Genomic DNA, 17,741 nt, shown 5'->3' on the forward strand with positions numbered 1-17,741 from the left:
GGGGAGAGGGGAGGAATGGTGAATCACATGATCTGTAAAAACCCCTTCTAGGTCTAAAGATGTACTTCTCTGTGTGGGAGAGTTGTAAGTCACCATGACCCTTACATGGATTCTTTTTCCCATGATTTTAACCAAATGGGAAAATAATAACTAACATTTATGGAACACATGCTAAGGTTTAGGCTCTGTTTTAAGTACTTTCTGTGAAGTAACTCATTTAATCTTCATAACAGTCATATAAGGTAGGTTCTTATTCTCATTTGCAAGTGGGACACAGCAGTCAAATGTGACAGGGTGATTTGCCTGAGGTCAGTCTGTTAGTAAATGATGGAATCCAGATTTGAATTCAGTCCATTTGGCTCCAGAGTTCACCACTATACAACAGCTGCCTTTCAAAGTAAACTGAATCATTCTGCCTTGTGCCTATGAAAAGATAAAGAACTTCCTGTGAGATTTGCCTTTTATGTTTGCATAGAGCTAGCCAACATGGAGGAGGATCCCAGGTCAGCCGGAGTTGCTACCTTTGTTCTTCAAGAAGAATTTGATAGATATTCTGGCTATTGGTGGTGTCCAGAGGCTGAAACAAGTAAGACGGTTCAAAATAATCTATTATAGGTCAATTACAGTGTTATGAGATTGAACTACCAATTAGTTAAGTGCACAGAGTCTTAATTCTGAACAGTAGATTCTGAAGTGCTGAAGACTGGATCCTAGCAGTAATTATTTAGAATATTCAGGCTGTATCCCACCATAATGAATTCTAGTAAAAACAACTGTATTGTGGTTCAGTGCCCCAGGTCCTTCAACTCTCCTTGCCAATTGTTCATCTAGAAGCTGGTCTTGGTAATGTCGGTAGCAAAATTAAAATATCACACCTTAATGAGAGTTGCTGGAAGAACATAGGACTGGCTAGAGAGTCCGCAAGAACAGATGGCCAAATTAGTGTATGAATGGATCAGAGAAAGGGACAAATTCGTCCTTTTTCTTGGTGAATTGATGAGTATTTTCCTTGCCAAGAAAAAACTCTCTGAAGCAGGAGCTTTCAAACTTTGTCTTACGATCCAGTAAGAAATTTATTTTCCATTCTAGCCTAACACATTGTACATGTACTCTATACATAAAACTGAAAACAAAGTTCATGAAGCAATACTTATCCTTATGTGTAATGCACTCTGACATTGTGTAGTTTTTTCTGTTTGCTGTATTTTTTAAATGCTGGTTATGAGCCATTAAAAGATTTCATAACCCACTAGTGGATTGCAGATAGCATTTTTGAACACGTCTCTAAGGGACCATGAAAAATATTTATTTTTAAGCCATGTCTTTGATTTGGACATTTTATTTTAAGATGTAAAGTGTTTTATAATAACTATGTTGTTAGAACAAGATTGTGACATGAATTAGAGAAACTATTCAAAAAACTTGATTCTATTGAAATAGGACTTTTTATAGGAAATATTGTAAATATAATGATTCATTTTTCAACACTAATACATTTTAAGGTATGCAAGCACTGAAATCCTTCACAAGTGTTTCCCCTGTTTTAAATATGTATATGTATTTTTTTACATGCCCTCCAAAAAGAATAACCTTTAACCAGTAAAAGTGGCTTAGCAGTAACTTAGCTTGCTACTACAAAGACTAGTGATATTTTCAAACATAAAAGGCAGCGTAGTTCATATATAAACTATTTTTCACTATGGGAAATATAATACTAGAGGGACTGGTCAATTATGATTAATTTCTGGCATAATTCTTCTACATTTTCAATATTTAATTTCCTTTTAAGCTCCCAGTGGCAGCAAAATTCTTAGAATTCTGTATGAAGAAAATGATGAATCTGAGGTGGAAATTATTCATGTTACATCACCTATGTTGGAAACAAGGAGGGCAGATTCATTCCGTTATCCTAAAACAGGTACTGTATTCCTTTGGCATTTGTATTCATTCATTCCTACTTTTGAAACAAGATTTTTTCTGCAGTTATCCCAAGGGATGGTCAACACTGGTTCTTTACAGCCTTAGTAAGGATGAGTTGTGTATTAAGTGTCCCTGAAGTAGCTTTTCTAATTACAAGCTGATCCTTTTAGTTATTTTCAAAGCTGGGGAAGTGTACTGATTATTTCAAGAAATGAATAAAAAAGTGTCTTTGCTAGGAAGTGAAGATTTTTAAGGGATTATGTTCTTAATGAATTAGTAATTTCCCCCCCATATTGCTGTTTACAGCATTTCAACTGTAAAATGATACAGGATTTCCCTTCTTTATTACCTACTGACTTGATATTTTACAGCTTTTTTTTAATACCCATATTAAAAATTGTGAATTTGAAATGGAGTTTTGAGTTTCTTATGCTATCAAGCCCTGACTCTATGCAGTATCCCTGATTTAACTGAAGTGAAAAAAGGATTGACCTGGCAACATTAGTTTGAATAATTTTGGATGTGCATTACTGTTCATTTATGTCTCTTTCTAAAGGCACAGCAAATCCAAAAGTCACTTTTAAGATGTCGGAGATACTGATTGATACGGAAGGAAGGGTAAGTATAAAATGCCGAGTTAACTTTTTGTGTCATTTGACTAGTCAGTCAGTAGAGATCCTAAATACACTTTTTTATGTTTTGGACTCGTTGAACTTGCTGAGATCTGCAGATCATGATTTCAGGTTGACCTGATTTTCTACTTTGAAAACTTTCTGCTGGTTCTCAATAGGAATATGGGGATATGCATATTTACTACTGCTTTCCAATAGGGTTTCCCCTTTGCCTTTGCTAATTCTCCAGATCATTGTTTTTTAAATAGTGGCTTTTGACTGGTAAGTTACCTTCTGTGCTGAATAGATGTCTATGGTAGATTGATATAAATATCCCTCACTTCTCTTATACTACTGTTCTCTGATTTGGACAGCCAAATCCTTGTAAGCTGAATATATACAAAATTAATTAAAAAGCAGTCTTCTCTGCTAGACTTTTTAAAAACAGCTTTATTGAGATATAATTCACATACAGTACAATTCACTCATTTAAAGTTTAAAATGGCTTTTAGTGTATTCACAGAGTTGTGCAGCCATCACCACAGTCAACTTTAGAATATTTTCATCATCTCTAGAAGAAACCCACATCCCTTGGTCATCACCCCCAAACCTTCCTATGCCCCTCAGCCCCGGGGTAACCGTTAATCTTTGTCTGTGGATTTGCATACACTGGACATTTTGTGTAAATGGAATCATACAGTATCTAGTCTAGATTCTTTAATTAATATCATGTTTTCAAGCACTAATCATGTTACACTATATAACAGCACTTCATTACTTTTTATCACCTAAGAATATTCCATTGTATGGATATACCACATTTTATTTATCTGTTCATCAGTTATGGACATTTGGGTTGTTCCAACTCTTGGCTGTTAAAAATACTGCTGCCAATAATGTGGGTGTACAAGTTTTCATTTCTCTTGGTTAGATACCTAGGAGTGGATTTGTTCGGTCCTAGGATAACTCTATGTTTATTTAATCTTTGAAGATCTGCTGAACTTCTCCCAGGTGGCTGTACTATTTTATATTTCCACCAGCAGTGTGTGAGGTTTCCAAGTTTTCCACATACTTATCAACACTTGTTCCTGTTTGTCTCATAGCCATCCTAGTGGGTTTGAAGTTGTACTTACTGTGGTTTTGATTTACATTTTTATGATGGCTAATGATGGTGATCTTTTTATGTGCTTATTAGCCATTTGTATATCTTCTCTGGGGGACTGTCTATTCAGATCTTTTGCCCATTTTTAAAAATTTATTTTTTTTAAATTGTATTAGCTAGACTTTTAAAGGGAAAAAGTTTGCTTACCCAGGACCATTTCACTAATATATTATACAAATAATATTTTAGGGTAAAATATAAGGAACTAGGGACTATGATTTTTCTTAGATACTAGAGTCTAAAGTGATTAAAACCTGATTTACTGGTGATTTTCAAGAGTTCTATTAGTATAAACTCATGGGAAAAGACTTTTAGATTTTGCTAATTCTTGTAGTTAGAACTTTTTTAGGCATAAAGAACACCAGTATAGGTAACCCACAACTTATTGCTGGTTTTGCTACATCCTATTAACCTAAGACTGAAAAGGTGTCATGTTGTTAAAGATAGTGATTTAAGTGGACCAGTAAGCGAATTATTTGAGTCTTCTATAACTAGATTCCTTTTTTTCTTTTTTAATAGATTATAGATGTCATAGATAAGGAGCTAATTCAGCCTTTTGAGATTCTGTTTGAAGGAGCTGAATATATTGCCAGAGCTGGATGGACTCCAGAGGGAAAATAGTGCGTATGTTAAATTGTCACTTCCTTACAAATAATTTAGGATCCAGAACTGTCTGTGCTATTAGGTTTTTCTTTCCAGGGCAGCTGCCTTCACATGTAAATTTGCAGCATAGTTATTTCTGCACAAAGAATTTTTCCTGAACTAAATTGACTTGTGGATTTGTAATCCTGTAAGTGTAGGTGCATTGCATTTTAATTGTCTCTTACCTAGCCAGTCATGGTTTCACAGTGTTATTTGTGGTTAAATTGTATGACTTTCAGGCTCACGTGTAAGTGTGTACTTTTATTATTATATAATTTAAGCAAATATTTGTAGAGCCTTATGTAAAGTTGATTACACATAGTTCCTGTGTCTAATGCGGATAACAGGAGTTTCACAAGGCTGGTGTTTGTTGACATTAAAGGGAGAAAACAATTTCAAAAGCCACCTGTGGTTTTGGAAATTTAAAGAAAACCACTTTAAAAAACTCTGCTCAAGCTTAAAATAAGTGTAGAATAAGCTAATACTTTAAATTAGTCATTTATAAGTGATAATTTAACATAAACTAAAGCAATTCTTCCTTTGTGATTACAGAAATAACTGATGGGTGCTAGGGGAGGAAGTAGTAGAGTATTCATTTTCTGCAAGTTGGCTTTATTTTTGGTTCTTTCCTTTTATTTATCTAAACAGTGCTTGGGCCATCCTGCTCGATCGCTCCCAGACTCGCCTGCAGATAGTGTTGATCTCACCTGAGTTATTTATCCCAGTAGAAGATGATGCCATGGAGAGGCAGAGACTCATTGAGTCAGTGCCTGACTCTGTGACGCCACTTATTATCTATGAAGAAACAACAGACATCTGGATAAATGTATGCATGTTTTCTTGTACTTGGTTTAAATATTTTCTCAGAGTGCTAAAGCGAATGAAGCTTGAGCGCGGTCTATCAAAATGAATTTTTTAAGTTCAAAGTAATCATGAACATTATTTGCTTAGTTAGAACATTTCAAAGTGGAATGATGGTTCCAGAATGGGGAGGGGTTTGTAGACAGAAAGTAGATGCCACTGAAATGACGTCTCCCTGGCTGCAGAATTGCCCTTGTTCCTGGATATCGAAAACACTGCCTCATCCAAGGGCCTCTGAGAGGACCACAGGAGTTCTGTCTTTTTTGGAAAGGGCTTTCTCTTTTAAGTTGGCAAACTATACCAAAATATACCAGTTTGGGATTAATTTTGAATTTTCCAGTTTAGTGGAAAAAACTTAAAACAAGATACAAAATAAATAAAGCCAGCTCACTCCCTGGCTGAATATAGGCTTCATATGATTCACATAAACCAGATGAACATCTGCTTTCCCTTCAACTGTTAGAATGTTTCTCTCTGGAAAAGAAAAGTAAAAAAAAAAAAAAAATTTATCCTCATCATTTCTGTAATAAGGTTTATATCATTAAACAAACCTCGTGCCATGTTTCAAAGGATTGCAGAGAATGGTGAGTAAGAAACAGTTATTGGCCACATTTTTCTATCTTCTCCATTTGGAAACATTTATTTCTAAATAGATGAAGTGTTTGACTAAAGTAAGATAAATATGAAAGGCCCAGGCAAAATCTAACATTGTGCATATACCATGCCCCCAGCCTGACGGTTATTTATATTTCGGAGTATGTTTATCAAGTAATTCTTCTTTCTCTGGCTTAATTGAATTGTTTATGTAGTATTTTCATTAATGTGTATAGTAAATTAAGCTATTCATTTTACAGATCCATGACATCTTTCATGTTTTTCCCCAAAGTCATGAAGATGAAATTGAATTTATTTTTGCCTCTGAATGCAAAACAGGTTTCCGTCATTTATATAAAATCACATCCATTTTAAAGGAGAGCAAATATAAACGATCCAGTGGTGGGCTGCCTGCCCCAAGTAAGAAATCCTTTTTTATTTAAAAAGGAAAAAATGTTGGGAGCAGAGGTGGGAGGGGCAGGGTAATCTAATTTTTTTTTTTTTTTTGTATACTTTATAAGCGTAGGACAGAGTTCTCGGTGGATACATAATAAACTGTTCATAGTGGGTCATCTCTGGGTACTGGGATTATTTATTTCTACTTTCTCTTTTTTTTTTTTTTTTGACTTTGACCTTGACTGTACTTTTTAATTTGTTTAAAATCAGCCCATATAATTTTTAGATTAAAAAAGCTATTTTAAAAATGTTATATAGTGAGTAGATATTTGTACATACTAGATTTTTTTAATACTGTCTGCATCCACGCTAAAGTTAATTTATAGTTACAGCACTTCGGACTGATAAAATTATGTTGCCCAAAGTGAAATTAAATATTATGTCAGCTGAAGTTAATTTCTTTTTAAAATGTGATGGTTTTCCTTCTGGGAAATGTAATATAGAATGTGTAAGCCTAGAAAAAATGAAATAGTACATCAGATACATCTCCTGGGTATTTGAAAAATTGAGTTATGGTTTTCTACTTTAAAAATACAGAGTTTGTTTTGGACCCTAGGCATTTTATAATGTTATATGCTTAACTGCCATTTGTAACTTAACAGACTCAGCCATTTTTTGTGGTAAAATACACATAACAAAATTTACCAATTTAACCATTTTAAGTGTGCAGTTTCATGGCATTAAGTATGTTAACATTGTTCTGCAGCCATCACCGCCATCCATCTCCAGCACTTTTTTCATTTTCTAAAACTGAAACTATCCAATGTGTAATACCTAATTTAGTGGAAAATAAATAATAACTCTTCATTCCTTCCTCCCCTCAGTCCCTGGCAACCACTTTCTGTCTCTATGAATTTGACTACTCTAGATACCTCATTTAAGTATAATTATACTTTTATATAAGTATATTTGTCCTTTAATGTCTGGCTTATTTCATTTAGCATAGTGTCCTCAAGGTTCATCTAGGTTGTAGCACATATCAGAATGGCCTTCCTTTTCAAGGTTGAATAATATTTCATTGTATGTATATACCACATTTTGTTTTTGTTTATCCATTCATCTACCCATGAACAGTTGGGTTGCTTCCACCTTTTGGCTATTGGGAGTAATACTGCTACGAACATGGGTGTACGGACCCTGCTTTCAGTTCTTCTGGGTATATACACAGAAGTGAAATGGCTGGACATGGTAATTTCTTTTTTAATTTTTTGAAGAACCACCATACTCTTTTCCATAGCAGCTACACTTTAATAATACATTCCTGTTAGCAGTGCACAAAGGTTCTTATTTCTCCACATCCTCCAAATTTTGTGATTTTTCTAGGGTTTTTTGTTTGTTTGTTTGTTTTGGCAATAGCTGTCTACGGGGGGTGTGAAATGGTATGTCATTGTGCTTCTGATTTGCACTTTCCTGCTGGTTAGTAATACTGTACATTCCTTCATCTGCTTATTGGCCATTTGTGTATCTTTGGAGAGATGTCTATTCAGATCCTTTCTCAACTTTTTATTTGGGTTGTTTGTTTTTTCAACATGGCCTTTTTTGGGATGGAGGGCTAATTAGGTTTATTTATTTATTTACCTACTTTTATTTGACGGAGGTACTGGGGATCAAACCCAGGACCTCGTGCCTGCTAAGCATGCACTCTACCACTGAGCTATACTTTTCCCCCTCAACATGGCCTTTTAAATATCATTCTTACTTGGGAAACAGTGAGCTCCATCTTAGCAAAGTAAATACTGCCTATGACTTTGCTCCTTTCCTTAGTCTAATTTTTTTTTAAAGTCAGACAAGATCTTGTATATCTAAGATGGAGATTTCTTCCCTAAGAGCCTTAATTTAACTTGGCCCTTAGCGTGAAGTTGCCCTACCAATTCTTCTGGTGTTCAGAAATTAAATAAATCCACTTATGGAATGCCAGAAAGTTTAGTGATGAAGACTGGTCAGAGAGCTGTGAATAGTAGTTAGTTAACTAAAACAACATGCTTGGGACAGTAATAGAAAGAAGATAGCTTAAAATTTTATACTCCAATTGAGGAATAAGAAGAGCTTTTCCCCTCTGCTGAGGTTCATTCAGAACGCCTAGTCTCTGTTCCTTCTTGGTGTCTGTTTCTGGGCCCTTCAGTTTCTGTACTTCTTTTCATTTCCCTCCTTTTTACTTATTCTTTCTTGCTGCAGATCTTCCTCCTTTTCCTGATGTCCATTTTATTTTGTTCCTCTCTCCTCTTTCCTTCCTTAAGTGGCTATAATGTGAAACAATTTGAATTTGTTATATATGTTAAATAATATTCATTTTCTGGTGATAAAATTTAATGTACTTAAGTGGAATTTTTGTATCTAAGAAAAAGAAGTCTGTTTTTTTAACTTGAGTGGGACCCTAGTTAAGATCCTGTATCATCTGACCATCTCAGCCTGTCCTCAGCTGTCACTCCTCACAGCCATACCTAGCACTAGCCAGGCATAGGGCAATGGTTTCCATTTTTTTCAGCCTCCTCCTTAGGCCACTGAGAACCTCATGTATCAAGACAGAATCTCATAAAGATAAATGGGACATATTGGCATATACTATGGTAAATACCCGGTTTATTTTTGGCAAATAAAAAACAATGGTATTAAAATGTTCCTTCTGGGCTTCTTAAGTAGTTTTGTTGCATTTCTAGAAGAAATGAATGCCTTATTGACCCATTACATGATTTTGTTTGTCTAGGCAAAGGTTTAGGAAGGCAAGTGACTTTGAGTTCTTTTCTGGCTTTGCCATAAGAATCTATTTTGCTGTTTTTACTTTACTTATGTAGATCATTCCATCATGAAGACTCACAACCTGGAATGTTTCTAACTGTAGACTTTATATTAAGGTGAAATTCACATACATTAAATTAACCAGTTTAAAATGTACATTTAAAATGAACAGTGGCATTTAGTACATTCATGATATTGTACAACTACCACCTCTATCTAGTTCCAAAACATTTTCATTACTGCAAACATAACTTGAATTTTTCAGTGTACTTTTTTGGAAAAAAGCATTTAGAATACTGTTCTTCATTGTTTCATTTGTTTATAGTCTGGTGCGAAGTGCTGAATTACAACTGTATTTATCTTTAGGTGATTTCAAATGTCCTGTCAAAGAGGAAATAGCAATTACCAGTGGTGAATGGGAAGTTCTTGGCCGACATGGATCTAATGTATGTTCTCTTATTCTAATAACATGTTTCGTCAACATCGGCTGTGTGTATACAGTACAAAAAACCAGGAGTGCAACTTCATTTGACCCCAGTATTTTGAAACTATTAAATTAGGGCCTGAAGAGCTCAAGTTGTTAGAAAAGAAGAGTCTTAGTTTAATGTATAAATCCCACCCATTTCATAACCCTAGTGTTAGATGTGCTGTGGTTACTAAAAGTCAGCATTTTCAAATACAGTGTTACTACTTAAAATACTTTCCGAGTCTAGCAAAAGCTGTGAGTTAGGATACAGTTTGAAAATTATTTCTAAATCTCTTACAGGCTACTCCTGTCATTTCTGTATTAGAAGTTGCGTTTACTGCTTCTGAGGTATTGAAGCTCTTGTGTTCATCTGTTTACCTTATCTCACAAATGTAAAGTTTCATCTACCACCTGCAAATATGATGGACATTTATAGAGAGCATAGACTGATAAGAAATCACCCTTGGCATATGGCTTTCTGTAGCAATTCAATGAATTCTAATTTTTTTTCTTTTGCCTTTTATAGTATTTCACATTTGTTTCAACTTTCAGTTAGGTGGTCAGTTTCATGAGAGCTCTAAGAACTCCATCCTTTATATGTGTGATACATACAGTTAAGTTGATGTATGCTACCAGGATTTAGTGAAGGCCTGTGATTTCCTCAAACTGATTCGGAGATTTATTGAAGGATTATGTATACTGGCTACTATAGAAGTCACTCGTAGTCCCCAGGGTGATTAAGGAGAAAGAAAGAAGATCCAGGTCCCAGGTTTGTTTTTGTTGGTAAAAACTTTAGAATATAATAGGCAACTTTTAAAGTCTCATTTCCACTGAGAGTGTCACATGGCCTTCTGGTTATGTAGTCAATATATGTATTTTTTCTGTTGAGGGACCTTGGATGTTACTGTCACCTGAGAAGAATCTTACAGTGGAATTCTGAATTCTGATAACAAAAAATTATGCTGATGTAAACTTCATGCTGTGTAATGGTTGGATAATACTGAGGGAGCCCTTAAAACTGTATTTATACAGATCTGAACCCTATTTGGGCAACCTGAATGTCTTTCTACTACTAGCTATCTTGTGCATCAGTTTTCTTCTTTGTGTATGTCATGCTTATTTCTGTGATGTGTTTGTGTCCTCTTTCTAACTCTTCTATTTTCCCTCTATCCTTGCTTTATTTTTTTTAAGTCACTCTTCCCTTCTTTACTTTTGCCAGTGACCTAGTTCACACCCAAAGATTTCTAATGACAGTAGTTGGGTAAAGCTTTGAGACTTCTGAGTCCATGTGCCCCCTTAGGGTTCTCAAAGTATGGCCCCTGCACCAGAAGCCAAGCATTGGCATCTCTGGGAACTTTTTAGAACTGCAAATTCTTGGGCCCACTCCAGACCTCCTGAATCAGAAACTCTGGTAATGGGACCCAGCAGTCTGTTTCACAAGCCCCTCAGGTGATTTTGATACTCATGTGATGCTGAAGGCCTCACGTGTTTCCTGTAAAGTTGTTACATGAAACAAAGAAAAGGGGAGTGAGGAATTAATAAGTTATTTATTCAATTTTGAAAGGCCTGACTTCTAGCCTCTAGGTCACGAGCAGAACCCATCCTGACCTTTCACACAGATTAACACGTACCTGTGAGGTTTCATGATTTTGCCATTTCTTATCCCTTATATCCTTTCTGTCTCTGTCATATGGGCCTACTTAATGTCAACTGTATTTATTTCTGTATCCATGCATGCTAAAAGTGTTTGTAATGATGAAGAAGCTTCCTGAAGAATATGTGGCATTTAAAAATATTCATTTTAGAAATGTATCTATGTTTTCTTTGCTATGTAAAAAAAAATGGTGAATTTTATTAAACATTATTTGAGTAGGCTGGTAGAAGATCTTAAAAAGAAACAATAAAAGCCAGTTATTTAAAATCTTACTGTAATTTGGGAAGAACATCAAGTGAATTCAGCCGTGAGTTTACTTGCAGTTTTTGTTTTTGTTTTTTTTTTGAGTTTGGAATTGAAGACTTAAAAGGTCTTATCCATACTTATTTATAAACTATACCAGTATTGAAACTGATTGAGTGATTGAGTTCAGTTACCTGCCAACCCCAAACAGATAAAACATTTTTGCAAATTTGTGCAAAAGACCAAAAGAATACTGCTCAAGATAATGCTGCACTGAGAAATAGGCAGAATGCTAAAATTAGACGCTTAAATGTGCATGAATGGTTGACCTGTATAGGTATTTTCTCTCTGTAGAGGGTTGTCATTTTAATGAAATAATCAGTGTATCTTAGGAAGAGCATACATTCTAACCATATTGGAAACTCTGCCACTAGCATGCAACTCAGTCGTCCTTTTTTTTTTTTTTTTTTTTTTTTTTTGGACAGAATCTAGTCTTAGCTATAAGACATGAATAAAACCAACTCAGGTTTATTAACATTGGTGACAAATTTTTTAATAGAGGCACAAATCAAAGGTGACTGAAATGATTCTGAATAAAATTGGGTATTGTTTGTTGAATTACTGGCCTTGCCAAGGTTTTGCTAGTACTGAATTTTCTGTTGTTGCTATTTTGACAGATCCAGGTTGATGAAGTCAGAAAGCTGGTATATTTTGAAGGCACCAAAGACTCTCCTTTAGAACATCACCTGTACGTGGTCAGTTATGTAAATCCTGGAGAGGCGACAAGGCTGACCGACCGTGGCTATTCCCACTCCTGCTGCATCAGCCGGGTATTAAGCCCTTGTTTGTAAAGGGTTTCCTGTCGTATAAAAAACACTCTGCTCATGTAATACTCCTCCTCAGTAATGTGAAAATCAGTGAAGTTGGCCTGCAAAAAGCTTAGCCTTAACTTTAGCATTGTATGTGTATATAAATGGTCAGACTCTTAGCATGCTCCTGCTATAGCATCAGGGCAGAGGTTTTTACTTTTCCCTGGGGAAAAAGTAATTGTTTTTCCTTTCTCTAGCATTGTGACTTCTTTATAAGTAAGTATAGTAACCAGAAGAATCCACACTGTGTGTCCCTTTACAAGCTATCAAGTCCTGAAGATGACCCAGCTTCCAAAACAAAGGAATTTTGGGCCACCATTTTGGATTCAGCAGGTACTCATTTCCCTGAAACTGGTCTTAAGTAGAATTAGTACATTAATGCACTAAACCTGTGTCGTATGTCCACGTTTCCCGGACAGTCTTCCCATCCCTCACCACTGCCTGTCCCTGAGCTGCTGGCTTCCTGATTGATCCCACCCCTCCTAGTCTGTCAACTACCAGATAACTTTAGGCAGGAGCAGGTCTGGAAGGCCTTTTTGAAAATAAGATTAAAATAGTCAAGATATCAGCTAGGAAATGACTTATTCACATGTTTGGATGATTTCCCAGATAAACAAATGCACTTGAAGATAACGTATGCTGAACTCTTGAGCAGGGAAGCTGCAGCTTTAAGGAATACCAGCTGGTGACTTTCTTAAATTCTAAATAACTTGTAATGGCTATCTTAATAAAAGATAGAACACTCATTCTGTGTGAGAGTGAAGAGCACTACGAATTATTTTTAAAATGCTTGATTTCTTAAACATAAAGAATGGACTGATTTTATTTATCTTTTAATTCATTTTATCCCCAAATCCTTCTTTCTGTTAAGTATCTTCGTTTATTAATGTCTGCTAAGGACTTAGAACATCAGTGCAAAAGCACAAGGTGTAAGAATATTTTGATGTCCACGATCAGGATTAGTAATACGGTCTCTGCTTAGACTGTCACATCGTCCAGTATACGCAGACTTAGGATAGGTCTGCATAGCTTTGGAAAACCTGAGACTAATCATGACTTCCTTTTTTTCTGCGTCCTGATTAGGCTTATTCTCTAATGATCAGAAACAAATGTGTTTTGAGCACCTGCTGTGATCAAGTTAAATTGTCTAAGTTAATTTGTGCTTTCAGTTTCTAATCAGGTATATGGCTTAACCATCAATAAGTCACACCAAACCGAGTGCAAAGTATCTGTATTGTTCTGCATGTAAATACCTCCTTGACTCCAAGGATTATTCATAGTACTGTGTGTCTGCTTCTGAAATAGATAATTTGACATGTTCATTAGATTTTCTTTTTTAAAGGTAACTGTTCATGCTTAATTTCTTGCTCATCACCTGAAAGGGGGAGAGTCAGTTATTTGTGTATGTGGTTGTGGGTTTATGGTACCTTTTCCTTGCTCTTAGATTGTCGAGCTCCCATAAGAACTCCTTTTACAGACTCTTTGTAACCTCCTCGCAGGTCCTCTTCCTGACTATACCCCTCCAGAAATTTTCTCTTTTGAAAGCACTACTGGATTTACATTGTATGGGATGCTGTACAAACCTCATGATCTTCAACCTGGAAAGAAATACCCCACTGTGCTGTTTATATATGGTGGTCCTCAGGTGGGCATATTTATGTACATACATATGTGTGTGTGTGTGTATTTTTTCTTTTTCTTTTTTAGGTGATTTGTTTTTTAAGTGTCTAGCCAATTAAGATTTGAGCTTTGCTGAGCCTCTCCTTTTATTGACTCTGGCTTGTGTTCTAATTATCCAGATTAGGAGTTCAGGAAGCTGGGTTTTGCTAGATGGCTAATTTGAAAGTCAGTGTCAATTTCTTAATTTACAGCGAGGACTGTAACTGTCATGGGGAATGTAATATTCATGTCAGTAAGTAAATATATTGTTTCCTATCTAGAGAAACTTGTTTGGGAAATAAAACTAAATAATTAAATGCCTCCGTAACTAAAGAGTCTAAACATATTTTTGAAAGCCTTGGTTAGCCTAGTGAATTCCCCTGCCTTCATTCTAAGGTCATTTCTCTTAAATAAGCTATACTATTTTTATGAGCTAGTTAAAGCAACTGCTGTACTACTATTCAGCACTGCAAAATGTTTACACATTGTTTTTCCTTTTTCTGGATTAAATATTGGCATGTGAGTATTACATAAATTTTATTGACTGTCAGAGTAAAGTACTTGGGGTAAGTGAATTGGTTAATTGGAAATTTTTTTAAATGTTTAATCTTGGTTATATATCTTAAATTGAGCCCCTGAATATAGTTACCCTGTTTTTATAAAGCAACTCCCTTGGACTCAGTAAGTATCCTTTATAATTATACTTAGTTATTCAGATCTGGAAATGTATTTAGATGTCAAGTCATTCAAAAAAATAAAATAAGTACATAAGCCATAAAGTCTCAGTAATGATGATCACATATCAAGTTAAATCACTTTGCCATTGTTTAGTGAGTTTCACAAACAAGCAAAACATGGATCATCTACACACAGACCGTGAAAGAGTTAAATTAGACTTCCATTAAAAACCTGAAGCCAAATGTTTGTAAACTTCAAACAAAGGTATAATATAAAGAAATTCAAGAGAGAAATTACAGGACACTCAAGAACTTTACATGTTTTGTTATATTATTTTGCTATTACAGCTAAGCAAGAAGAATGTTTTTCCTTCTCAGTGAAGAAATGATATATGAGATGTTTGAAAAAACACTATGAAAACTAGTTGGTTGTCTGGATTTTAAGACCAGAAGACTCCTTATATTAGTAATTAAATTTGAAAGTCTAAGATGTACGAAAAGATACTCAGTATCACTAGTCATTAGGAATGCAGATCAGAACCACAAGGAGATACCACTTTACACCCCCTAGGACAGCTATTATCCAAAAGGGGGATAAAAGGAAAATAACAAATGTTGGTGAGGGTGTGGGGCAAAATTGGAACTCTGGTACATTGCTGATGGGAATGTAAAATGGTGCAGCCAGTATGGGAAACAATATGATAATACTTCAAAAGTTAAACACAGAATTATAATCTGATCCAGCAATTCCATTTCAGAGTATACACCCAAAAGAATTAAAAGCAGAGACTTGAACCGATGCTTGTATACCAATGTTCACTGCAACATTATTCATGATAGCCAAAGGGCGGAAGCAACCCCAGTGTCCACTGACAGATGAATGGGTGAACAGAATATGGTATATGATGGAATATTACGCAGCCTTAAAAAAGGAGGGCGTTCTGACGCATGCTACAATACAGATGAATCTTGAGGACATTGTGCTAAGTGAAACGAACCAGACACAAAAAGATAAATATTGTATTATTCCACTTGTTTGAGGTACCTAGAAGAAACAAATTCATCAAGACAGAGTAGAATAGAGAGGTGGCCAAGGACTGGGAGAGGGATCGGGAGGTATTACGTAATAGGTTTGAAGTTTCTTTTTGGGATGATGAAGAAGCTCTGGAAATGGATGGTGATGATGGTTGTATAACAGTGTGACTATACTTAATACCACTGAATTATACCCTTCAAGTGATTAAAATGCATGTTTTACCATAATTTAAAAAAAAAGAGTCCTAGCAAATGTAGTTAGGACAAAATTGTTTAATTATGTGGAACTCTTTAAAACTGAATTTTTTTTTTCACTTACAGAACAGTTTCTTTCTCAAAGTATTCCTCTTTAAAACTGAATTTTTTTTTTCACTTACAGAACAGTTTCTTTCTCAAAGTATTCTTTGGAAGCATTCAGATTTGATGAGGCCACAGGAGAATGTGGTATTTGGTTTGCAGGGAGAGTTCCCCATAAGACTGCATGATAGAATGTGTTTGGCCATTCAGCCCACTGGGAGATCGTTCATCCCTGTGTTTGATGACCATCTGGGTTAGTTATGAAGAGGCTCCTTAATGTAGGACCAGATCTTTCCAATAGCACATAACAGCCTTGTGAAATTTGGTTAAATCATATCAATGGTCCAAACATTGTTTTTCTTGGTGTATATTCGGGTCAAAGTGGGAATCTTTTGAATAGCAACAGTGTCACAATTCATACCATGAAGTGAATTACTTTGTCACTAAATGCAGCAATGTCTATAGTTGGACAAAAGTGAAATTCAAGAAAAGCAATAACTATTTCCCCATTAAAGTCATCAACGCTTAGTTCCTTAAACTTTTCATTGATGACAATTGTATGTTGTAAAATGTTTATTCAATAAATATTTATGGTGTTTCCTGTGTGACAGGCACTGTTTTGCAAACAGAAATGCACAAGAGAGCAGGTTGAGTAATAGCAGAACACAGGTTTTGAAGAATCGATATTGAAGGAAACTTTTGAATGCTTAGTGCCAAAGGGCATTATGTTTAAATACCTTCTGAGAAGAAGCAGGCCTCCAGGGCAATAAAGTTATTTAAGAATTCCTGTACTTTTTGCACTGATTTGTGTAAAAGGAAAAAGGGAGCCAGCTGGTCACAGTGTATTCATTAAAATACTATATTTTTCCCCTACTGATCAGAGAAAATCCCAGAAGAGAGAAGTAGGGAGGAAAAATTATCTTATTCCGTCATTTGAATGATAAAATTCTTCCTCAGGGTAGAAGTAATCATTTTAGTCCCTTTTTCTATGGGGCAGGTTAAAACTCTTGTATATAATTAATATATAGGTTATAGTTTTGAAGGCTATAGTTGCTCAGTAATTGCTCTGAACCTTGAACATGAAGTTAAGAAAGAAAAGTAACATAAACATGAAAAGATTTAAGTTAATTTATATACTTTTTTTTTAAATTGAAGTATAGTCAGTTTGCAATGTTATGTCAATTTCTGGTGTTCAAGTTAATTTAAAAATAAATCAGGGAGGGGGGAAATGGGGAATTGGTAATCAGCAGGCAAAAAAAAGATCTTAATTATGCAAGATAAGTAAGTTCTAGAGATGTGCCATACAACATTGTCCTGTGATTAACAATACTGTATCATACACTTAAATTTTTGTTAAGAGAGTCAATCTCATGTTGTGTTCTATAAAATTTTATTTTATAGGCAAAATAATATGAAAACGTTCAGCTTTCTGTTTTTTGCATCCTGCCTCTCTTATGCTTTTGTATGCTACCATGTAATAAATTTCACTGAACTTGTATTTCTTCCTCAGGTGCAGTTGGTGAATAATCGGTTTAAAGGAATCAAGTATTTCCGCTTGAATACCCTAGCCTCTCTGGGTTATGTGGTTGTAGTGATAGACAACAGGGGATCCTGTCACCGAGGGCTTAAATTTGAAGGCGCCTTTAAATATAAAATGGTGTGTGAGCATACAAGCATTTTTCTTTTAAAACCATTTACATTTTCGGTGCATTGTTTGGTGTGAAATCCCAGTGGAAGAGTTGGGGGAAGGGGCTGTGAGTGAGTGCGCGTGTGTTAGCATGTGTTGGAGTTTGGGGGTGGGAGGGAAGATGCAACTTGATACTCAGTAGGCTAGCTCGTGGATACCTGTATGTAACTTT

General features: G+C 35.4%; 1 protein-coding gene across 8 annotated transcripts in view; it reads left to right on the forward strand.

Annotated features, from left to right (window-relative positions):
• DPP8 (dipeptidyl peptidase 8) overlaps positions 1 to 17,741 on the forward strand; it is a 46,430-nt gene that overhangs the window by 19,261 nt on the left and 9,428 nt on the right. For all 8 annotated transcript variants that reach the window (XR_012507747.1, XM_074366311.1, XM_074366312.1 and 5 more), the window contains 11 exons: positions 476 to 586; positions 1,790 to 1,918; positions 2,477 to 2,538; positions 4,213 to 4,313; positions 4,984 to 5,161; positions 6,051 to 6,210; positions 9,349 to 9,428; positions 12,023 to 12,175; positions 12,412 to 12,547; positions 13,714 to 13,859; positions 17,393 to 17,539. Coding sequence is in view for 7 of the 8 variants with exons in the window: in XM_074366311.1 (XP_074222412.1) it covers positions 476 to 586; positions 1,790 to 1,918; positions 2,477 to 2,538; positions 4,213 to 4,313; positions 4,984 to 5,161; positions 6,051 to 6,210; positions 9,349 to 9,428; positions 12,023 to 12,175; positions 12,412 to 12,547; positions 13,714 to 13,859; positions 17,393 to 17,539 (1,403 nt within the window). In the remaining variant the exon portion in view is untranslated. The remainder of the gene's footprint in view (positions 1 to 475; positions 587 to 1,789; positions 1,919 to 2,476; positions 2,539 to 4,212; positions 4,314 to 4,983; positions 5,162 to 6,050; positions 6,211 to 9,348; positions 9,429 to 12,022; positions 12,176 to 12,411; positions 12,548 to 13,713; positions 13,860 to 17,392; positions 17,540 to 17,741) is intronic.

The sequence above is a fragment of the Camelus bactrianus genome, chromosome 6, assembly GCF_048773025.1.
Source record: "Camelus bactrianus isolate YW-2024 breed Bactrian camel chromosome 6, ASM4877302v1, whole genome shotgun sequence".
Taxonomy (NCBI): domain Eukaryota; kingdom Metazoa; phylum Chordata; class Mammalia; order Artiodactyla; family Camelidae; genus Camelus; species Camelus bactrianus.